Source organism: Lemur catta, chromosome 8 (genome assembly GCF_020740605.2).
Source record: "Lemur catta isolate mLemCat1 chromosome 8, mLemCat1.pri, whole genome shotgun sequence".
NCBI lineage: Eukaryota > Metazoa > Chordata > Mammalia > Primates > Lemuridae > Lemur > Lemur catta.
Window position 1 is genome coordinate 34,822,581 of NC_059135.1, and position 24,862 is coordinate 34,847,442.

At 40.0% G+C, this 24,862-nt stretch overlaps 1 protein-coding gene across 2 annotated transcripts in view; it reads left to right on the forward strand.

The window, feature by feature from the left end:
• HECW2 (HECT, C2 and WW domain containing E3 ubiquitin protein ligase 2) overlaps positions 1-24,862 on the forward strand; it is a 224,164-nt gene that overhangs the window by 94,021 nt on the left and 105,281 nt on the right. For both annotated transcript variants that reach the window (XM_045558979.1, XM_045558978.1), the window contains 7 exons: positions 2,739-2,833; positions 7,627-7,702; positions 11,887-12,056; positions 15,261-15,403; positions 17,822-17,922; positions 18,323-19,693; positions 20,862-20,957. In XM_045558979.1, coding sequence (XP_045414935.1) covers positions 2,739-2,833; positions 7,627-7,702; positions 11,887-12,056; positions 15,261-15,403; positions 17,822-17,922; positions 18,323-19,693; positions 20,862-20,957 — 2,052 coding nt within the window. The remainder of the gene's footprint in view (positions 1-2,738; positions 2,834-7,626; positions 7,703-11,886; positions 12,057-15,260; positions 15,404-17,821; positions 17,923-18,322; positions 19,694-20,861; positions 20,958-24,862) is intronic.

Sequence of the window (24,862 nt, forward strand, 5' to 3'; positions counted from 1 at the left end):
GCATTTTGGGTAGTAATGCTCACAAAATCTCTTTCTGTGCAATTTAGAATAAATTGATTGTATAGTTTCAGGGATTCTATTTTGTTGTCTGGGTTGGAGATTTTTGTTATATCAAGGAATAAAATAACACCCAAAATGGGTCAGGTGGCAAAGCTGGCCTGGTTATCGACATCCTCCAAATAAAAATAAGCAGTCTCTTTTTTTTTTTTGGTCTCAGCCTGTTACCTAGCTAACTACTAAAACCTTATAAAAGAACAGATGGCATCCCAACTTGAGAGGGAGTTAGGGGAAGATGTCTTATAAAAATGCACTCCTAGGCCAGGCGCGGTGGCTCACGCCTGTAATCCTAGCACTCTGGGAGGCCGAGGTGGGGGGATCGCTCAAGGTCAGGAGTTTGAGACCAGCCTGAGCAAGAGCGAGACCCCATCTCTACTAAAAATAGAAAGAAATTATCTGGCCAACTAAAAATACATATAGAAAAAATTAGCCGGGCATGGTGGCGCATGCCTGTAGTCCCAGCTACTCGGGAGGCTGAGGCAGTAGGATCGCTTAAGCCCAGGAGTTTGAGGTTGCTGTGAGGTAGGCTGACGCCACGGCACTCACTCTAGCCCGGGCAACAGAGCGAGACTCTGTCTCAGGAAAAAAAAAAAAAAAAAGCACTTCTCTTTATTGAAAAATGACTGCTCACTCACTAGCCATTGATTTGATCTATGAGACACTGCTGCAGGCAGAGTCATGGACTGCTGGTTCCCTGGCATTTAGAGTGTGATACTAATGAGCTAGTGCCCACAGAATTCAATCCTCATGCATGTCACCAAAGCTTTGTTCTGCTTTGATAGTCCTTGTGCATGCTACTTAGGTTTGTTTTTGCAGAATTCATGTTATTGGTCTTGGAAGAATGCAAGTGGGAGAGTAAGGTTCTCTCATATGTAGCCAGCTATTACTATTAATATTTCAGAAATAACCAAAGACCTGTATTAGTGTTCAGGAAAGCCATTTGCAGAAGTGTTCTTAGGGAGGCAAAGTGATAGTCAAGCTAGGATTCCTGCCTAGGTCATCTTACTGTTCCTGAACTCCAGGGTGCCCATTCCTGCTTCCCTGATTGTCTTCCTTTTTACACCTAACTCTCCCCAACCCTGTTTTTCTCATCCACAAGACCTGTTTGTTCCATGATGCCTTTCTGACTCCACTGTGTCCTCACTCACTCCTTGGTCTCTGTTCTCTTCCACCTGGTGCTCTTCCTTTTTGGTGTTTGTCTCCTGGATTTTGTCATACCTGTGATTGTCTCAGCAGCTACGCCATGAAACACCTGCTAGACCAGAAACCTTTCCTGATTCCCTTGCACTGTCTCCCACAGTGCTGGCCATGTATTGTGGTGGGTACATAGTAAAAATCTTTTGGCTGATGATACTAATTAAATTGCCAATTATTGGGTAGTGATTAACGTACATAATAGAAGGACTCAATATTTCACCCCACAACAGACCTCTTTTTGAGATTTAGTATTTAGTCCTTGATAGGAAGAGCATAATGATATAAACTCCTGGAGGAGGATTTTTCTGTAGTTATTATATCCTCCTCTTAAAATAAGGAAACCAGATACTCTGAAGGAGGCCATTTGGTGCAATCAGGAAAGTCAGGGGAAGATTAACTTCCATGGGGAAATACATCGAGCAGCCCCACTTTAATAATCCAGGTGACTCAGCTGAGAGGGGAGCTCCCTCCTGTAGCCTAGGACTCTGCCTCAGGGGCCTGCCTGTCACCAGGATTGCCTATATAGAACAAGCCTTGGGAAAACTGCATCTCTCGGTGACACTTCAGTGACTCAGATGCTCTGTATGCAGAGGAATTCTGGAGACTGTGGGTTTATCTTTGACACACTTTGGCTTCATGTTCTTTGAAATTTTAGTTACTTTCCAAAAACCATAATTGGCATTTATATTGCTTTCTATCAAGCTAAAATTATCAGAACAAGTTATGAAATATATGGATTTTCACATGCTATGATATATATATCTCTCACATATATATGGGATATATGATATATATGTGTGTGTACATATATATCTCAGTCAATTATTCCTAGATTTGATCCCTGCCTACTGGATATATTTAAGTGACTTGGAAAATTAAAATAATAGAGATTTCCAGACCCTATCCCTAGAGAATCTACTCCTGTATTTTTCCATACTTGTTAGACTGCTTTTTCTCTATTTCCATTAACAACTGCAATCTGTCTATAATATATTGTAGAGGTTATAAAGGAAGGCTTTGGAATTGGACAGATTGGGTTTGAGTCCCAAGTTTGTCATTCCCTGTCTCTTTGACCTATAGCAAACCTCAACATCTCATCTGTAATGTGAGGACAGGACTTTCTGCCTAGCAAGGTTGATGCGAAGATTCAATAACAATGCGAATGTGAGGCATAACGCTATGTCTGGCACTCTGTGGAGCACCTCAGTAAATGTTAGCTGGGCTTATTCTTATCACTACACTATTTCTATTTTGGCATGTTGTTTTTGTGCATCATTTTCTGATACGTTTGTGGTGTTAGAAAGTTTCAGAGAAGGATATAAAACCAAACAGGAATTGGTATGATCTCTGATTAGAAAAAAAGGGGCCATTCAAAGACTCATGAGTAGGATTGCCTGAGAGGTGATATGGTGGATTTCTTCAGCTGATTCCTAACTGCCTGGTTTCAGAGTTTAAATTATTGTTTTTCTCCAATTGCTTTGCAGCGGAGATAAAAATCTGTTTTAAATACTACCACGGCATTAGTGGAGCCCTGCGAGCCACGACCCCCTGCATCACTGTGAAGAACCCAGCTGTGATGGTGAGTGCCCGCCATTGCCGGCTTCCTCGTGGGACCCGTGCTGGGACTTGATTTCTATTTTTGTCTCTGCAGCCCTGACAGGGTCATGAGAAACAATGAAAAAGGAAACACATAACAGCATGGGTGCTGTTTTAGAAAAGGAAATAACTTACAGGGCTGGCATACCTGAATCCCTGATACAAATCTGTGGAAAAATACAATTTGATTTATAACAGTTCTGGGTAGAGTCAACTCTTCAGGGAACCCACTCCTAAAGCCAAGGAGTGAGTGCCCCATCATGGAAGGTTTTAAACTTAGTCTGGGCAACCGACCGGTTGGTAGGAAGTGGAAGTGTTGTATCTTATGTGAATTTAAACTATTCAAGTAGTGGGTGATTCTACCTGCCAGTTAACTCAAGGAGCTCTTGCCCCAAAGAGGGTGTGAGGTGGGAGTTACAATGCACTTTTTGCTCAGGAAGCCTTAGCACCGGATCCTTCTCAGTGCTGAGCTGGGGTCCAGTGCCTAAAGATACCATGCATATTTTTTGCAAAACATGGCCACTCAGTGGAAAGCAGTTTCTTTATCAGGCCCTCAACTGGAGAAACAGATATCTAATTTGCTTTTGGACGAAACTGGTTGTGTTGGACTTTTGAAAGAAAGCATGTCCATTTTCAACATGGCACTTTCCTAACTTTTCACAGTTTTGTGATTTTTTTTTTTTTTACTCAATAGACCAACTTCAGAATCTAACAGTCTCACAATATGTGGCTCCATTGTACATAGGTGGTTGGAATCAGGTGGTTTGGGGAGATTCTTAGAGTCTCAGATATGTAAGTCATTGCAGTTTTTATTAGTCATTAATAAAAATGAGATCATGAAAACATAGTAAAAAAACATTGACTCCTGTAGCAATCTTCACAACATTGTGTGTGTGGGTGTGTAGACACACATTTGTAGATGCTTGCAGTTTTGGAAATGCTAAGTGGTCAGGTTGAAATTCAGAGAGCAGTCTCTGCAGATGGCATTTTGAAATTGTCCAGACTCACCCTCTCCTGCCTCTGATGGCACCTGTGCCTCTGTATCAAGCAGTCTTCCCTTTTATTTATTCATTCAAACAGTTATTCATTAGATGCCTGCTAAGTGCCAGACATTGTGCCACCACTACAGATAAAATGATGAGAAAAACACAGTCATTGATCTCATTGGTCTGGTGGGGGAGAGAGACATCAATCAAATTATATTTGTTTGGGTGATAATTGCATGAGGGGGAGTGAAATGGAGCTAGGAGAGTGTGTACTATGTAGTAAGTTTTGTCCTGATCAGGAAAGTCCTGGAAGGCTTCCCTGAAGAAGGCGTGTCAGAAGGATGGTCTTAGGGATGAATAGAAGTTACATAGGTAAAAGGGGGAGGAAGAGCATTTCAGGCAGAGGGAACAGTATGTGCAAAATCCTCAACATGTAGGTGCTCTGCTCATGTTAGAATTATATTTGAGCTCTCATTGTAGTAAACATAGTATAGAATATAAAAGATTAGCCCATATTTACTATATAAGACTTTAGAGATCACAAAGAGAATAACAATTGTTGATTATAAGATCTGCCACATCACAAAGTATGCTCTGGAACAGACTTTGTTCTAGTTAATATTCTAAAAGGAAACGCTACAAAACTAGAAGAGTGGGGCTGTTTATAATAAATCCTTTGAAAAGTTCATTGTATGTGAAATTAGACAATAGCTTCCAAACACGAGTAAGCATTTTCTGGATTCAGACTTTTTTAGACTTGAACAATTTCAGTATCCAGATATCATTGAAGGCAGTGGGAGTTTACAGTCTGGTGAACATTGATTTCATTTCATTGATTTTGCATTGAGATCACTCTGTCAAAGCCTGTGGATAGTTTGGAGATAATTAATTTGCTTCAGACAGGCTTTAGGGCACCTTAAAAGCTTCATAGAGACAACACTGGCAATCAGAATAGCATATTTTGGTTCAAAGACTGACTAATGGGGTTGGAGGTTAATTGATTTCTGACCAAATTTGAGACAGTTTGATCTATATCCAAAATGAAAAGGCTTTGTCACATGGGCGCCTCATTTTAGGGTTAGCACTGTATTTCTATAATAGCATGATGGCCACCTAGGAATATGACAAGTGTTTAGCTATTGTGACTGATTGACAACACTGATATTCCCAAAGCCCACGTAGTACAATTATACCATGACCAGCTGCAAAGAGCAGACCTGGAAGAAGTAATTGAGAAACTCCACAGAGAAGGAAATGAGTTTCTATCCTAATTATGTGGTCTCCTTTCTCACATATCCTTTTGCAGTGAATCAAGAACAAAAAAATTGTGACTTCTCTGTCATTTGTATTTTGACGTCATTGTCATTCATCAGAGTACACAGCGGTATGTGTCTCAGACACTTGGAACAGGAAATCCTTTGGCTTCAGGGACAGATTAAAGCTGCCATCACTCACTACCATGTATTGTTTCAATACTCGGTTGACATTGTTGCTTTGGGTTTTTCCTGGACTGAATCTATGGAGTGAGTTTATTTAAAAACCTCTCTCTAAACATTGAGTGCAGATGTCTGTATTATCACTAATGTCCCTGTATCTAATGGTAATGCCTGGTCTTTCCTGGCTTTATTGTAATGAATGATAAAGTTGAATTTTTTTTTAGTATTCTTTCAGATGAGCATTTTGCCAGAGTTGCTGTGCAGGACATTGTTTTTCTGTGAATTCTTTGAGAAGTGTTTCAGGTTAGCCTTTTGTCAGATGGTGAATTATATTTGAAAAATGAGAATTAGAGGACATTGCCTTTTGTTTCTCATAATTTCTTTTAATATTTTGAGTAGATTTTAAATGAAGGTAGGTTATGAACCTTTTTAGTCTCATTTAACTCAGTACAATTATCCATAGTAGGCAGAGATGTCATGTTTTGTGGCTGGCACATCTTACTGGGCAGTGTGGTCCATTTGAGGTGGAGCCATGGTTTCTTAGGGATCTTCCTGTGCCCAGGTACAGAGAAGGGGCAGGTTGCTGAGTGCGTGTCTCAGTTGTTGTTCGCCTGCACCATCTCACTATAGTCTGGGGTCACACGTGGTGAAAGCAGGCTGAGATAGTCGCAGCAATCAGTCATCTGGCCAGTTTGCCACTGCCTCTGCCCCAGTTAATTGGGAATGATGAGTCAGAGGAGTATAATATAGTAAAGCACACATATTTGTTGAGAGCCAACTCTGTGATCATCAAGGAGTTGGTTCTCTGGGTGGAAGGAAATAAAGATCCCTGGATGATACCCTGGTATATTGCAGATGACATGTGAAACAATCAGGAGACAGTTAAGTGCCACACAAAATAGTCTTGACTAAGGTACAGGAATCACAGCAAAGGCAGTAGAAATTGAAAATCAGAATGAAATTTCTCGACTTTGCTTAGTTAGATTAGTGATGGTTTTTAATCCCCTGGGAGTGTGTGATTTTTACCAGGAGTATAGGGAGGCTGCTAAGATAAGATGGAGGAAGTATAAGAGAAAACCAGAACTGGACAATAGTTAGAGCTGTAAAAGCAGAATTTAATCAGTAACTATTGCAATAGGGGAAGAGAGTTCTCAATATAGAACTGGCTCAATTCCAAATATAACAAAGGAAAGTGGGGATTTATAGCCCAGGAGCAGGGTTGGGGAGGATCGGTGGATGAAAAATTACTAGGAGGGTAGGATGATTCTTGCTAAACTGACCTCACAGAATCTTGCTGAAGGCAGGCCAAAGTGATCAGACATCACCCAGGGGATGCAAGGGGATGAAGAATTTGGTCTGATATCGAGGGTGATCCCATATCGAGGGTGGAGATTCTCTCTAAACTGACTTAGCAGGGTTTTTCCAAAACTAAGCTCTACAAGGATGGAGATGGAAGTCCAGGGTCAGGCCTAGGTGAGCACAGGGCTCAAAAAGAGCCTGACTAAAGTTTGATCAAGGAAAAAAATCTTTTGTCAGAAAGGTTTAATCTAAATAATCTAAATTTTAGAATTAAAATGTGGTTTCTATTTCCCGGCTATGCAGAATATATTCTGCCTTCAATTCTGTCTCTTACAAGAATGTGGACTTCTTTTTCAGGGTATCATGAAGGTTTTTCTTCCTAAGGTTAGGAATTTATATATAATTTATATACTAATTGTATATAAATTGAAAGAAAGGTCTAAATTTGCTATGTGATCTATAAATTACTGGCTTCACATGAGATATACTTTACTCAAAAGCTTTTAGGAAAAAGTTATCAGTATAATAGCACTGCAACTTCTTATTATTGCTAATTATAATAGCATGTGCCATGTACCTGTGACCCAGTAGAACAGAAGCCTACAAAGGAGCTGGGACACCCACCTGGGTACAGAAATATCTGACAAGAGAGAATAATCCTGTATATATGGATGAGTCTGATAGAAATCAGTTTGTTTATTCCCCAATCTGATGGAATTTAATGTTTGGTTTTTAACCAAAGAGAATGTTTAATACAGTAATAGTAATATAAGTACACTTACTACATATCAACTATATTCTTATTAAGGGGGAAAAGTAAATTCATTCATATTCATAGGGAATTTCAAAGCTTATTTTTTTTATTTTGGGTAAAGATTAAATTTAAGTATGACCCTTTCTTTTGCCTCTGAGAATCTGTGTTTGTGTCTCTGTACCAAGGTTTGGAAATGAAAAGACATATGATACAATACATGTTTGATACAAAAAGTTGTATTTCATTGTATTTGGACATATATGTGTGGTTCCCTAGAAAGAGATGTGTTTTATCTCGTCAGATGGGGGCAGAAGGCACGGAAGGAGGTGCTTCAGGGAATCTGCATTCTCGGAAACTGGTTAGCTTTACATTGTCAGGTAAGAATGTCTTTAAATGTGGCATCCAGTTTGAAAGCATGTAATTTCAAAGGTATGACTAGTCATTTCTTTCTACAGATTTTAATATATGATATGTGAACTAGTTTTTTTGTTATACTTCTGGAAAGCCAAGTATATCTCTTACTATGATAAAATTAGATCATTAATATAAATTCAGAAATTATTTCTTCTGCCAAGTTTTCTGGTGATTTAAAAATACTATGTAACTACGTATAGTTCCTTTAAAAAAAACTGTAATATAACATAAGCTAGTCCCACTGAGGAGCTTTGATTATTGAAAACAATTTATGCTTACCTCAGCTAGAGGAAGGAAAAATTTGAAGACTAGTGGGAAATAGACAAAGGTATACTTCTTTTTCTGTGGAGAAATACACATAAAAATTGGAAAGTGGAAAAGCCAATGTGTTTGCTTGTTTTATGGTTAGTAAAATATTCATATTGCTTATGTGTTAATTAAAACACTACTTTTCAGGTTATGAGTTGGGACTCATTTATAGTTTGTAAGTTTGATTTAGTTGAAACCAATAATTAAAAAAAAAGAATAGAATATCTTTTTATTAATAGAATATCTTTTATATTATATTTATATATCTGTCTATTAATAGAATAGAATATCTTTTTATTAATAGAATATCTTATGTATTATATTTATATATCTATCTATTAATAGAATAGAATATCTTTTTATTAATAGAATAATATCAGAGTTTACCACCAAAGGGAGATATTTTTGGTTAAGCAGCAGTTTATGCCAACTGAAAATTTACATACACAAAAATAAGTATGACTGTGTATATGTGTACTGGGTTGCAATGTAAAATGTATTCCATACGTAGGTCACTGTCAAAAAAATTTGAAAGTCACTGATTTTAAAAAATGAATTGGTAGTCAGAAAGTCAAGTACACTCTAAGAAAATCAGTATTTGAAATGGGCATTTAAAACAGACCACTGTAATACAATACATACAAATAAAGTCTAGCAGATGTCTGTCACTGTAAGATGTTTTGTTTTCATTTTTCTGTAGATGCAGTGCTTCTGAAATTTAAATTAGATCCATTGTTCTTGACTGCAAAAGTATGTTGTGAGTGAAAATAGATGTTCTCAGGAGTGAGAGTTAGGAGACCTGATCTTGAAAGAGACAATTCCGCAATGCATGATTACCACGTGTGATGAAAGTGTGCTATCAGTTCACTGCTGTCCATGGCCTTCTGAGTGTCTTTGTCTTTGCATGTTCCTTCTCCTGCCACAGGAGTTTGCTTCATATGAAATCCTTTTTTGCTTTGGTTCCTTGGTGAATCTCAGAGGTTATAAACTAGTGACTTATGGTTTAAATTTAGCCAATAAATATATTTTGTTTGGAACCTTCAGGGTTTGAAAAATATCTAGGTTTTTAGAAGGGCACTTAAAATACCACTGCCTGTGGTACTACAACCCTACTCCCCTTATCAGTGTTTCCCAAAAACATTTTGGCTACCCACCTGTGCTTTAGACCTTCACAGGACTGAGGGGACTGCAGGTACTGAAATCCCTGGTGATAGGTAGGGAACAGTTAGCCAACCCCAAAGCTCAGGAAATTTATAGGAAGACCATGCCATGGGTTTCTTAGTTTAGGATTATTGCTCTATGCTTTCAAGTGATCTGTATCCTTCCAAATACTGTACTCACATACTGGTTTTGAGTCTACAGAGGATGTTTTTAACTCAGTATAGGAGAATGACCATCTGGAAGCCAAAAATCCTAGGGCATTTTCCTGAAAAGTAGAAGATAAGCTTTGGGGCACAGTCAAATGCTTCTTCCAACATCTCACCTCTATTCACATGGAGGTTAGCTGCCTAACATCTGTTTTATTACTTACCATACAGTCAGCCAGTTGCAGATAGTGTACAGAAATGGCTAGGAGATGAAACCAGTTCTATAATGTTAATTCTAAAAAATTAATCTGGTTATTACATATTGACAGTGGGTGATAATATTTATCTGAGAGCATATAGGCATTGTAGAATGGCTACCTACAAATGTCTACTCTTATCTGTGGATAAGTAGGGACACAAATAATTGAATTTTACAGATAAAATAAAAATTATGTTTTGATTAATATTTTAAACCTCCTCCAACTTAGGCTTTAACTAGAATATTTACCATGTCATACCTTTGTGACTTTGAGCCCTTCTTTGGCCTAATATGTGGTATGAATATTTATGAACAATAAAATATATAAAAGAGAGAAGAGCAGAAATGATATGGATAAAGGAAACTGAATAATCAGATTGCAAATTGTTGGTAGTTTATTGTATTTATTAATGAATATTTGTTTGTATAATGCCCCATTGTGGAAAAGTTTGGTATCATGGTTATCTCACAGTGACATCTTTCATCACAGTGACTTAATCTTCTGGTGGAATGATTTTTGGGCAAAGGATTATTTTTTGTGAATGATTTAGCTCTTTCAGACTTTGTGGCAGCCATTCCTATCCATATTACTCCTCATTTACCACAAAGAAATCCCTTGTTTTAGAGTAGATTTAATATCTAAAGAATTTCATTCTTCTGTCTCTGAGTTCGAGGGAGCATAATCGAGAAAGGCAAGAAAATAATTATGTGAATTGCATTTTATTGTCAAAGTGTCTGTATGCTAAATAAAAACACATAGCGTTACTAAATTGACAGTAAAATGCAAATGCCACATTTAATAATGACTGTGTAGCTTATGAAGTGTCAGGAATGGGGACTGTGAGGCTAATGAGACCACAGCAGCTTCTCTGAAGTGCCTGTCTAGCTCCTGTTTTTTCTTTCTCCTGTCGGTTTTCTGATCAAAGATCTTACTACGTGTCATTCAGTGTTTCATAACATAAGATCTTCTTGGTTGAATTTTTAAATATTTGCTGACATATTAATAAATATTAAATATTTACTTCCAGTTTTGTGTCATTAGACATTTCTGGGTTTTCCTCACGTGTATCTAGGCCACGAGTTCTTGTGGGCTGTTGGTGAGCTTCCTCCAGGGAGCATTCCCTAGAGAATATGGTTCTGTGGGCAATCTCAGGCCAATTCTGTCCTAAGAAAGACCTGTTTCAGGAATGGGTTTGCATGGGATGGCCCTGGTGACCTCCTATAATTTAGGTTCACTGTATAAGGTCTGTTCTGCAGCTGAGCTGGGTTATCCTAAGGTCTTTGGAGGTTCAGGGGCCATGTGCAGAATGTGTATGTGAACCGAGTGTTCAGGACCTCCCAGGTCCGATCATCCAGCATTTTTCAAGATTACTTGGCTCCCAGGCCTACCTTATTCAAACTGATATTCTTAGAAAGGCATTGAAGTCCTAGCATGCCAGCTTTATTTCCTGACATTTTTGTATCTCCTTAGCCTGACCATTTAAAAAAAATATCAGTCTTCACACTAAACGGACTTTAGCGAGGACTTTTAGCAGCTCATATGGTGTGAAACAACTTGTGAATCTAAAGTGAGTTATAGGACATTCATCAATTATTTAAGTTACTTTACCAGCTATTTACAATAGCAGGTAGCATTCACATTTTCAAAATATTTCTAATCTACTTTTTTCCCTTAACATTCATCACATTTCTAGAATATATATGACACTTTAATTTGGTACAAATGGATGTGTTCTCTGATGTTTCATCTCCAGTTAAACTTAGTTCATACTCATTTCTACATAGATAGGTATAAAAGATTCATTTTTCTCTCATGAAGGAACATGTTTTTCAGTAAACTGTTTACTAAGGATCTCTCTGAAGACATTGAAATTCTGCTTGCCAAACCATATCATTGCTCTAGGAAAAAGGTGGTGAAGGTGTGTATATTGGAATCAAAATGGTTTCCAGGGAAAGCCAGTTGAAGGGTGTGAGGTGGTAAAGGTTTGGCTTCATTTTTGAAGCCTGTTAGCAGACCCCTCTGCTGGAATTACTGCCCTAACCCACTGGTCTTCATTTATCTAAGCAATCACAGCATAAATAACTTTGCTGTTGTTTTACTAAATAGTTTCTGTTTAGAGCTTACTGTGTGTTTATTTAAGAACAAATTGTCTTTGAGCTGCTTGTTTTAATCAGGATATATGGGTCCTTCCTTCCTCCTTCTGTCGCCTTTCCCCTCCTTCCTTCCTGCTGTCTCTTGTCCCTCCCTCCTTCTCTTTCTCTTTCTTTAAAGATCTTAGGGCAGTTGGGCTAAAGAAAGGGATGTTCTTCAATCCTGACCCTTATCTCAAGATGTCCATTCAGCCAGGGAAGAAGAGCAGTTTTCCCACCTGTGCCCACCACGGGCAGGAGAGGAGGTCTACTATCATCAGTAACACCACTAATCCAATTTGGCACCGAGAGGTAAGATGATTTTCAGGGGTCTTCTACTTGATACTTAGGAAGTCCACCAAGTTTCTCTCTTTCCTCAGGACTGTGTGCAACCTTTAGCTCTTTATGGGTGTGGCAAGATAGCTGAGGTGTCCAGGGGTTCTGTTCGAAAAAGGGTACAATGAGAGTGAGCTATTCCCATCTCTCCAGAGCTAGGTCTAGGGTGAGACAAAATGAGGCGCTTACCTCAGGGGCACAATTTAAGGACCAAAAGACTCACTAATCAAAATAAATATATTAATGCAATATTTTTTAAATAATCAAAATTAATGCAAAAATTTCATGATGAACAAAATATCAAAATTTTAAATAAGGATAAGATGAGCAACATTGCCTTGCAGAACCATCATAGAGCCTGAGGCAAGAGGAAAAGTCGGTAACACTGATCCTGTTTTTATTTAAAAGTTTGATGTTTTGTTCTAGCATATATTCAGTACAAACTAAAGCAATTTCTCTCTCTATGGGCTTTGGGAAAGGTTTTATGAATTTCTAGATTTCCGTTAATTAGGTGAGCCATTCCAGGACTCGTCATCCTGAGTGAATCCAGATTGTGTTGATGGTACTTAGACTTCCTCACAGCGACATTATGCTACTAGTCACCTTAGGGCACCATATCAGTGAAATCAACAAGCAAAGGGTTTTCTCATTAGAACTATGGAAAATCAAAAGATGAATGAAGGGACATCTTTTCTCATCAATTGAGCAAAGTATGAGCTCTGTTGACATTTCTCAGGGATCCAAGGCATGTTTCACGTACTGGTGTTAGAATGTTTACTGGCGTAGGAGTTAAACAGTAAATTAGATCATACCTTAAATATTTAATGAGAACAATATGTTCTAACAATGTTGTAGAAATATTTAATCAGAGAGAGATATTTCAGGGGATCTAAAACCAGCTGGGGAAAAGGTATGATAATTTGAGACTTACCAGTATAGCAAGGTGTCTCTTCTGGGCAGTTCCTGTGGTTATGGAGATGTATAAATGAATATTGCTTGTATTCTTACACTGGTTTTAAAAACTACTTATGATCTCATCATGGTAAATAACTCTTAAAGGTTTACCACTTAATTTAACACATTTCAAATCTAGAGGACATAAAATATATCTCAATATGAGCTCTAGAAGGCACATAAAGGATACGATAATCAAAGAAGCAGTAACTTTATTTTCATAACATTTTATATTTACAAAGTTCTTGACCATGTCACTAGTGCAAGCCTGAAAGGGAGGTAGGTATATGGGATAAGATTATCATCTCTCCATTTTGATGATTAAGAAATTGAAGCTTGGGCCAGGCACGGTGGCTCACGCCTGTAATCCTAGCACTCTGGGATGCCAAGGTGGGTGGATTGCTTGAGGTCAGGAGTTCGAGACCAGCCTGAGCAAGAGCAAGACCCTGTCTCTACTAAAAATAGAAAGAAGTTATATGGACACCTAAAATATATATAGAAAAAAAAAACTAGCCGGGCATGGTGGCACATGCCTGTAGTCCTAGCTACTCAGGAGGCTGAGGCAGAAGGATTGCTTGAGCCCAGGAGTTTGAGGTTGCTGTGAGCTAGGCTGATGCCACGGCACTCTGGCCAGGGTGACAGAGCAAGACTCTGTCTCAAAAAAAAAAAAAGAAAAAGAAAAAGAAATTGAAGCTTGGCCGGTTGTGGTGGCTCATACCTGTAAAGCTAGGACTCTGGGAGGCCGAGGTGGGAGGATTAGAGGGGGGTGAGGGGATGGGTATATACACACCTAATGGGGTGCAATGTGCATGTCTAGAGATGGACACACTTGAAGTTCTGACTCAGTGGGGCAAGGGCAATACACATAAACTAAACATTTGTACCCCTATAATATGCTGAAACAAAAAAGAAAAAAAAAACCAGCCTAAGAAAGAGCAAGACCCCCTCTCTACTATTAATAAAAATAGAAAAAATTAGCTGGGTGTCATGACACACACCTGTAGTCCCAGCTACTCAGGAGGCTGAGGCAGGAGGATCACTGAACCTAGGAGTTGGAGGTTGCAGTGAGCTATAGTGATGCCAACTGCGCTCTACCCAGGGCAACAGAGCAAGACTCTGTCTCAAAAAAAAAAAAAAAAGAAAGAAAGAAAGAAAGAAAGAAAGAAAGAAAAAGAAAAGAAATGGACGCTTACATATTTATGTGACTGGCTATTCAGAGGCAGCAGTGAGGCTTAAACTCAGCTTTTTTATTCTAAGCGAGTGCATTTTCCCTTTAAGCAGACGGCCAAATTGCCTGGCCCTTTGAAGAACTTGGTGAAGACTAGATAAACTTAGGGGCACGTAGTGTAAAGCTGGCTAGCACTATTCACATCACTGTAGTTGCTTGGATACTGCCAAGGAAGCAGAGAAATGATTTAGTTAGATTCCTGGCTCCATCATTTACTTATCCTGAGATTCTCATCTTTAAAAAGAAAATTTTATCTTTGTAAAAATAAAATGAAGATAATACATGTAAAGGTCTTTGCAAGTGAGTAAACGTCTTTATATTTATTTTATATCCTTATAAATGTCCAGTCTAATTTTCTACAATGTCATTCCTAAATGAAAACAACATAGGCTACCTTAACTTTATGCTTTTTCTGTACCAGAAGAGACCCTATGTGCCTTTTAAACTTCAGCAATAATTTCACTTAAATATTGTTTTTTAAAAATATTTATCAGGGAAACCACAGTATTCTGTAGATATTCCTACTTTAACTGCTAAGTAGAAGAGTATTTTAAAACTATATTTCACAACTTCAAATTCCATAAGAATAGGAATTAAAGTTATTGTTAATCAAATACAAGTTAATTCTAAACCATTCTATAACAAGATATTACAGATCAAATAATTAAGATACAATCAGTGTAGTGAGTACTAAAATTGTATTGTGCATAACTTAATATTTGATAACATCTCCTAAAATTGTTAAACTAGGAAGGGCCGCATGATTGACCAAAAGGGCTTCTTTTATCACACAGATTCTTGACTGTTGCTTTGTAATCATTGTGAATGCCAGTGAAGCTGAGTGACTAAAAGATTCACAGTGGCTGCAGAAATTTCTAGCGCTATGGACTCTGTATGTCATTAGAGTTTGAGAAATACCATTGCTTATACTAATAAAATGATATAATACCATATTTATCTTCTTTTTGAACCAACATGGTGTCTGTTTGTGTTTTCAGAAATATTCCTTTTTTGCACTTCTTACTGATGTCTTAGAAATTGAAATTAAAGACAAATTTGCCAAGAGCCGTCCTATCATCAAGCGTTTCCTGGGAAAACTAACCATTCCAGTCCAGAGGCTGCTGGAGCGACAAGCCATCGGGTAATCAGCCCTTACCTTTAGGGATCTAGCTGAGATCAGTTTGTATGGAAACAAGTGAAATGATACGTGGTAGTCCTAGGACATCCCTTACTGGTAAGAAGTGGTAATATAATTCTTTTAAAAGTAAAAACGCCCCCAAACCAAAACCACAGTGTGATATCATCTCACCCCATTTAAAATGGCTTGTATCAAAAAGACAAGCAATAACAGATGCTAGCGAGGATGGGGAGAAAGGGGAACCCTCACACACTGTCGCTCACTGGGGATGTAAATGGACAGTGTGAAAGTTCCTCAAAAAACTAAAAATAGAAAAACTTCCATATGATCCAGCAATTCCACTCCTGGTATATATGTAAAAGAAAGGGAGTCAATACTATCAAAGAGATGTCTGCACTACCATGTGTATTGCAGCACCATTCACAATAGCCATGACATGACATCAACCTAAATGTCTGTCAGTGGAGGAATGGATAAAGAGAATGTGGTGTATATACACAATAGAACACTATTAGGCCATAAAAAAGAATGAAATCCTGTTATTTGTAACAACATGGATGGAACTGGAGGCCGTTATGCTGAGTGAAATAAGCCAGGCACAGAAAGACAAATATCACATCTTCTTATATGTGGGAGCTAAAAAAAGTGAATGAAAATTAAGAGTAGATTGGTGGTTAGTAGCAGAGTCTGGAAAGGGGTGGGGAGCAGGGAAAGGTAGGTTAAAAAAAAAAAAAGAATATGAATGTATTTATTACCACTGATCTGTACACTTAAAGATGGTAAAGATGGTAAATTATATATGTATATTTTACTTCAGTAAAAAATTACACAACAAAAGTGCCCTTAGACTCATTGAAGTGTACTGGAGAAAAAGTACTTTGCTTTAATTATGTACCTTTTTTTTGGTATCTTTATCTTTTCCAAGATGTACCTACCATTAGCATTTCAGCATCAAATTTCATGGTATTTGATTGTTTTTGAGTATGTTGAAATCTTGTTATAAAACCCTCTCTCTAGAGCAGAATTCTAGTGTCAGGTTGATGCCTATCTTATCCTGATTAATCCCACCTGAGGAATTTGTTATTACTGAAAAACAAAACCAATCTTGTTTTGGAGTCATTTAAAACAGGACCTAGACTCCAGGAAAGTATTATAGTAAAGCTTCTAGACATACATATTCATTTAGGCAACTAAAATTTATTCATTGACAGAATCTTAAAATGTGATTGATGTCCTTTTTCTTTTTGTGAGATTTTTGTAAGTTGTGAGTCAAGTAAAGAAGTCATACTGAGGAAATAGGGAACAAAAAAAATAGTTAAGCAAATTAATAATTAATAGCTGGCTAGAAGCGATAAAGTGTACAGTGATGGAAATGCTAGATAGAAGCATTATTTTCCTTCTGAAATAGCCATTAGAGGGCAGTGTGAGAACAGAGATGGAGTGATTTGGTACTATCCCTTTGATTAGTTTCCTTAATTATGCCATTTGATTCAGAATAAAAGTTGCTTTCGTACAAGGAAATGAACTAATTGCATTAGACTTTGATAAATAGACATGGACTTGAACCAGATTGACAGTTACATCCTCGGGGCTGTCACCCCAAGCCTTGGGGCCAAGGCAGAGCAAAACTGGGCAGGCCCAGCTGTGGTCCCCTCCAGCCCACTGCCAGGTGCGAGACATGACCCCACCACAGTGGCACATGTAGCTTCTCCAAACCATGGCATCAGGATCGCTCACAGGATTAGTGGGAGGCCAGGCTCCCTGACAGTGCAGCGGCAGCACCAGCTCCCTTACTCTGCAGGTGAAGAAGGAGCGTTCAGCAGCCCAATCCCCCTCACACAGCTGGGGCTGCTGTCTTCATACATGTGGCCCGTTCTTGTGCTGCTCTCTCCTAACTCCCAGCTCCTGTCCTTCAGAATATAGCACTGCGCCCTCTGTGCCATGCTGTCAGGTGATAATCCTTATCTGTGAGTGTTGTTTTAGAACCAGCTTCCTGTTTGCTAAAGCCTAAGTGACCAGACCCTTGCTACTTTTACACTTGAGTCAAAAAGCACCTATAGCTTGAGGCCTTTTGCAGCTCCTAGATGACCTTCAAAATGCTCTTTCCCTGGTCCCCCTTAGCAATGAGAGAGCAAATCAGATGTCCTTAAAAAATATCATATACTGCATTGCTTTTTCTGCTTTTAGTAATGATTTTCCTTACAACAAGATTTCCTTTTATCCCTGGGTTTATAAGTGTTCATTTTTAAGAATGAATAATATTACAGTGGACTATAATGTGCCTTGAGCCTTTTATTTTCTTTATTCGTGAGTCTGAAGGTTTTAAGAGAGGTATGCAGGACTGGGGGTGTGGCCTGCAGGAAGAAGGCGAAGGCTGACTCGAGTGTACTAAGGATGAAAGAACCGTTTCTCCTCTTGCAGTGATCAAATGCTCAGCTACAACCTTGGCAGAAGGCTCCCAGCTGACCATGTGAGTGGGTACCTCCAGTTTAAGGTGGAGGTTACGTCTTCTGTTCACGAAGGTGAGACATCTGTATGAAGGCATGGCTGTAGGAAAAACTTGTTAAATCTTACTCAGTTGTAAGTTTACTTTTAAATAGAATTGAATTTGTGTCCTGTTCTAAAAATAAAATAGCTGTCAAATGATTACTTGCTGAAGTTTTCTAAGCAGATAGAAAAGCCTTTTTACCAAAAACCATCTCTTAGGTTTATGCCTGCATTTTGAAACTGGGCTGGAGAATTTCCAGTGGTACTAACATACCTACCTCATGGTAGTGAGTGGTGAATCTTGCAAGTTGTAGTGCTGTAAGGAAGCCTCAACAGGATGACTGAATTCTTTGAACTGATTGGTGGCAAAGAAATAGGTAAAAAGTTCATTCATTATTTCTAGTTCATTTTTATAAATGCTGATTTCTCATTCAGATGCTTCTCCAGAAGCCGTTGGCACCATTCTTGGAGTCAGTACTGTGAATGGGGACCTAGGAAGCCCTTCTGATGACGAGGACATGCCAGGCAGCCATCACGACGGCCCAGTTTGTGCTAACGGGCCAGTTTCTGAGGAAAGTACTGCTGACGGGACCCCCAAGCATTCATTGAGGACTAGCTCCACTCTGGAAATAGACACAGAGGATTTAAATTCTACTTCTTCAAGGACGTCACCTCCCAGAGGACGTCAGGATTCACTCAATGATTACTTAGATGCTATTGAACACAACGGCCATTCCAGGCCGGGGGCAGCGACCTGCTCTGAGAGGTCCATGGGAGCCTCTCCCAAACTGAGGAGTAGTTTTCCCACAGACACAAGACTCAACGCAATGCTTCACATCGACTCAGATGAAGAAGACCACGAGTTCCAGCAAGACCTGGGTTACCCGTCTTCCTTGGAGGAGGAAGGAGGGCTGATCATGTTTAGCAGGGCATCCAGAACTGACGATGCGAGCCTGACATCTCAGACAAAGCCAGAAGACAACCCCATTGAGAATGAGGACGCCTCCACACATGAAGCTGCTTCCCTCCAGGACAAGCCGGAAAATCTTCCAGAGATTACAGACAGCTCCTTACCCTCAGGCCCAGCCCCAGATGAAGGTGAAGGCGGCCCTGAGTCTCAACCCAGTGGGGACCAGGGCAGCACCGAACTGTGTGGCTCTCAGGAGGTGGATCAGCCCACAAGTGGGGCAGACACGGGGACTTCCGACACGTCAGGAGGAAGCCGCAGGGCCATCAGTGAGACTGAGTCCCTGGACCAGGGGTCCGAGCCTTCCCAGGTGTCCTCTGAGACAGAACCCAGTGACCCTGCCAGGACAGAGAGCGTGAGCGAAGCCAGCACCAGGCCCGAGGGAGAGAGTGACCTGGAGGGCGCCGACAGCTCCTGCAACGAGAGCGTGACCACGCAGCTGTCCTCGGTGGAGACGCGGTGCTCGTCCCAGGAGAGCGCACGGTTCCCCGAAACCCCAGCCTTTTCTTCTCAGGAGGAGGAAGACGGAGCCTGCGCAGCAGAGCCCGCCGGCGGCAGCCCCGCCGAAGGGTCGCAGGACTCCATATGCACCCCGGGTTCTCTGCCTGTGGTGCAGGTGCCCAGTGGGGAGGAGGAGGGGCCGGGGGCGGAATCAGCCGCTTTACCTGAGCAGGAGGAGCTGGGGGAGGTCTGGCAGCGGAGAGGGAGCCTGGAGGGAGCCGCCGCCGCTGCTGCTGAGAGCCAGCGCCAGGAAGAGGGCGACGGCGATGCCGATGCCACCGCGGGTGCCCGAGGCGCCTGTGAAGGGGCCACTGCCCAGGAGGAGGGCGCTACTGGAGGTAGGGTAGGGAGACAGCGGGGCTCTTGCCTCTCCCGTAGCTGCTGAAGAGAAGCTCTGTCGTTTTCCCCTCAATGCAAATGGTGCTGCAGGTTGCATGTCACCTGAATTCCCAACCTTGGGTTCAGTAGTTAGCCAAAGGGAGTAGGAAGGGGAAGAGAGGCAAGATTGAAAACAGGGCCAAGAAGAGAAGGAAACAGGCAACACATGTAGGGGCACCTGAAGCCCCTTCGATAGACCAGGTCTGCCATTTCAGAGTGGGGAGACTGAGGACTTAACCCATCCCATAGCTAGGAAGAAGCTCACGTGATTTGCATACAGCTAGGCTTGAGTCCAGTGCAGTGCCCTTTTTTAAAAATGGATCTTCTATTGCTGAAATAAGAGGCCTGTCAAACAAGTCTTCAAACTTAAATAATGAATCTCTAGTGGGACTTGGGTTTGTAGATAAAAAACCAAACAGGCTGACAGCTTCAACATGAGTGTGATCTTCAGAACTTAGCAGGGACACCTTAAGTCTCTCCTTTATAAAACTTCAAAGCAGATGTTAATATGTGCTTTGAATCAAAGGCAATGTTTTTGTCTTCTACAGTATAAGAAATGTCAACTAAGTTAGATGATACATTCTGGCTTGAAGAATAATCTGTTTTAGTGTCTGAGGATGCAGACTTACACTAAAATTGGTATTGTATCTATTGAATATTGTTCTCTAGAATGATTCCTTTAAACTGTCTCATTGTAGATGCAATAAAAAGTCAAAGGGTAACTTCATAGACTCAGAGATAGTTATGATTTTCTTCTTTTGTAATTTATTTTTCTATTTAAAGTATCCCCTTCTTTTCTTCTTCCTCCTTTTTTTTTTTTTTTGTTTCCTTCATTATCTTGTGGCCACTATGTGACCCTAAAGTGTGAATGCATGACCAGGGCAGGAGCCAGGGTGGGTGAGGGATGGGGATGGGGAGAGGCGGAAGGGGGAGGGATGTGAACAGAGGACTTTCTCGAGGAAGCCCTCTTCTAAGTATTCACTTGCTAGTCATTCTCTTCTTTTGTTTCTAGGTCCTCACGTGGGAAATTAGACTAAACCGAGGGAAGAGATTGGCCTCAGGATTTATGTTAGGTTTTTTTAAAATAAAGAAAACAATATGTGGGTAACTTTCTACCTTTAATCCTAGGTTCTCAAGCCAACGGCCACCAGCCATTGCGGTCACTACCTTCAGTGCGCCAAGATGTTAGCCGGTACCAGAGGGTGGACGAGGCTCTCCCACCAAGTGAGGACCTGTTCACTAAAGGGCCCCCCTCCCACCTTAATCAAAGTGGCAAGGTTGACAGGCAGAACCATTGCAAGAATCTGAAAAGACAGATACACGAGTCTTTGAAAGGAAGGAATATGGGGCCTGCCACTGCACGTAGCGGGTGTCGTCTGGGAAGTGCTAAGCCCATGACTCCTCTTTGGCACTATTCTGCTGAAACAAAGTGCAGCTGCCAGTGCTGTACTGCCCATGGAGTAAATATTGCAATTATGGGAACAGACCCAGATATTTTAGAAAATTGGGTGCTTAATAGAATTTTTAAAAAGTATGCCTATTCATGAATTTTCTTTCAGTTAGTAGACAAAGTGGTACAATCTCTTAGTAAAACCTCACTCTGTGTAATATTCTGCCTCTTTGTTCACTTACATCATTTTAAATCATTATACACAAGGGTCTGATTTTTGTCTTAGTGATATGCAGAGAAGTGTTATTAATCTCAGAAATTAGTCTACTGCTTATTTGGGACAGGGCAGTTATCTGGGGATTTGAAAGACGTTTCGTTTCTTTCACTTTCAGAAAATACTTAGCACTTAAAGGAGAGGTGGTTGAGGATTAGGGATATGGGGATATAGTGGCACAACTTGTATTCAAAGGTATGAGTGATACCCATGGCCAGTCAGTATCTGGATGGAGTTCAAACTCTAAATTTCTGGAGTCCCTTTAAGTAATGTTCCTCTGTGAGAGCAATGCATTTTGTTGACTAATTATAAAGGCCCATAAATACTGCTTTTCAGAAAACACTGGAAGGTACACCCTCTTGCTTCTTTTCTCTCCCTTCTCGCTCACCGTCTCTACTTACCTCTTATGTGTGTTCTTGGCAAGAGGCTGATGCCTTTGACCTTCTGCGTTTTAAAAATTGTGGAACATAAAGAAAAGAGGGTATGCACCTAAAGGGTGCTTAGTTTTGGTGAGTATTGACAAAAGAGCTGAACGGTACTATGCAGAGTTTGCCAAAATATTGGCTTAATTGTTCTGAAATTCTGTTGGGTACAGATCTTTCCCTCATTCATACATTTGGATAACTGAAGGCCATTACTCATAGGAAACAAATAATTTATGCAGTTTTTGAAAAATGGACCAAGAGATTAATTAACCGTGTGTCATTTTAAGTAGGCAAAGGGCAGGGGTAGAGGGAAGAAGACTTTCTTCTTGTTTACCCTTGTAGACAAGATTACAGTAAGAAAATAAAAATATTCCCAGAAGACACTTAGATATAACTGGAGCAAAATGAATTAGGAACACCAGGAGAGAGTTCTGGGAGAACTTTGTTTTGAGGTATATAAGGATTAACAGTAATTAGAGTCTCAGGAGGCTGGATAGGAGGCATAGCATTGCATGAGTGCATTGATAACTGGCATCTTCCTCTAATTTTTCTGGACATAGTTTTGGTCTTTAGATTGTATTTAATAAAGGCAGGTACTTTCCTGCTGAAATTATGACCACTATTTGTGATATCTCAATGTATTATTTAAACACTGATATTTGCATTACATAGAATACATCTTAAGAATTTTTCTTCTTACAAACAATTGGCAGTTCATTTTAATAAGTTGATGTATCCAAAGTAAAAGCCATTTAGTGGTATATTGTATTTAATGAGTAACTGACAAACAGGAGGAAAATTCTTAGGACATGTTCCCTCTTATTCAGAGGTTTTCAGTATTGGTGGGGGTGCTACCTCATGGGGACATTTGGAGTTTATGGGAGCGTCTTTCATTCTAACAATGTTTGAAGGGAAGGGTGCTTTTGGCATTTAGTGGGTGGGGGAAGGGATGCCAGACATCCTGCAATAGTGGAACAGTCTGATACAACCAAGAATTGTCCATCTAAAGTTATAACAGTATCCGCCTGAGAAACACATCTCTGTACTAATTTATTTAATACTCAATAATATTTTTTATAAACTATAACCAGAATTTTTATATTTTAAAAACTCAGAACTGAAGATGTCTCCCTTTAAAAATGAGTTAAATGGACATACACACACACACATATACACACATACACACACACATGTGCATTCATGTTGTAGGACCAAGCCACTTGCAAATTTGAGGATTCATATGATCATGGGTAGGTTATAGATTATGGTCTGAGCATACCTGATACCTTTCAGCTCTATTCCCACATGTGTCTCTTATCCTTTTGACCATCTGTTTAACCACTTGACTGCTAGTAGTCTGTCCCCACCCCAGCCAGGTTCCTGATTTCCTCTCCTAACTGGGCAACTCTGCTACCACCTTGGCCATGCCTCCGGCTTACAGCTGCAGCAACTGTCTTCAGTGGCGTCTTGGTGCCTTCTGAGGCTCAGCGAAGGAGAGTCTGATTGGTGTGTGCAGATTGGTCCATCTCTTAAATAACCTGGGTGAATTATTTTAAGGCTAAGAGTTGTGCTTTTGAAACACTATTAGTTATAATCACTCAAATTGGTATAGTATTTTACAAAGCACTTTTACATACTTTCCTTTATTTTCCAATAATTCTTCGTCTAGTAATTTTGCAAGGTAGGTCAAACAGGTCTTATCTGTAATTTGTAGATTGATGGATCAAAGTCAGCTAATCTGTTTCCTTTTATAGGTGAAGAAACTGAAGCCCAGATATATTAAGTTACTTATTTAAGATCCCACAGTAGTAAAAGTTGAAACAGTCTCAAATATTTCCTCTTTTCTATCCGGCATTCTGATCTAAGATCTGATCTAAGATTAGACGGGAAGGGACTATTATGTGGGTAGATGAATGTAAATTCTGAAAGTTTGGGTCAAGGCAGAAGGTGGCTTATATTGTGATATTTATTGGGCATCAGCAATGCCTTAAATCAGAGGATTTGGGGGTTTCACTGAAACTTCATTATATTGTACTGCTTTGAGGTCAGACCCAGGAAGGCTCAGAAAGTGCCCAGCTTTCTCTTCTTCAGGGATAGGTTTACACAAGAGGCCCCTCCCCTACAGGAGGAGTGGTTGTGGTGACTGAGAGCCTAAATTGTGTGGCCCAGGTCAATTTGCTGTGTCTCAGCATTGTACTTTGGGCTTCAGTGGCCCCATTCTTGATTCTTTTTTTTCTTTTTCCTTATCATTACTATTGTTGTTGTTGTTGTTTTAGCTTATTTTCACCTTATAAAATACTTGTGTACAAATGGATAGTGAAGAAACCGTCCAGCAAACTTGAGCTTCTCTCTGGAGGTTTGAAAACTGAGTTACAGGGATCCAGGGTGTCCCTTGTTCTGCGGCTTCAGTCCTGAAGCTGATCACGTGGTAGTCTACATGTCCATGTAATAACTTAGTTTCTGAATGTCTGTTTGAACTCTCTGTAGAGCATCTTGCATATTTGGGGATTTATATGGTCATAGATGGGTGACAGGGTTTTCCTTGTTTGTTTGCTTTTTCCAGTCTTACACCTCCTGTCTCAGGATCAGTGATCTTGGACCTACTACTAAGACTGCTTTAGTGGTGCTGGTGATTTACCAGTTGGTTCTTAAAATCTTAACTCTTGCCTTGGGTCATTAACAGTGCACGGCAACCTTGTGGGCCATTTAACTCCAACCACTAGTTGAGAATACTCTAACAACTCATAGACAATAAGAAAGTGCCAGGTCTTGGAGGCGGCATGACACTGCTGAAAGCCTTCCAAGGGAAGTAGCATAGATTTGAATATGCACAGAGTGCCTTAAGAACTTGCTGTATCTTCTCATTCTGGGGTCACTGACGGTGCTGGCAGCTAGAGGTAGTTCAGGGCTGACGCCGCTTGGAACATTATCAGCATGACTGATCTTGGTCTTTTGAGCAGTAAGATGAGTGAAAACAGAATGGCCAGCCCAGTCCCTTCTGAAAAACTGTTTTCTTTTTCTCTTACTGACCCCAATGTAA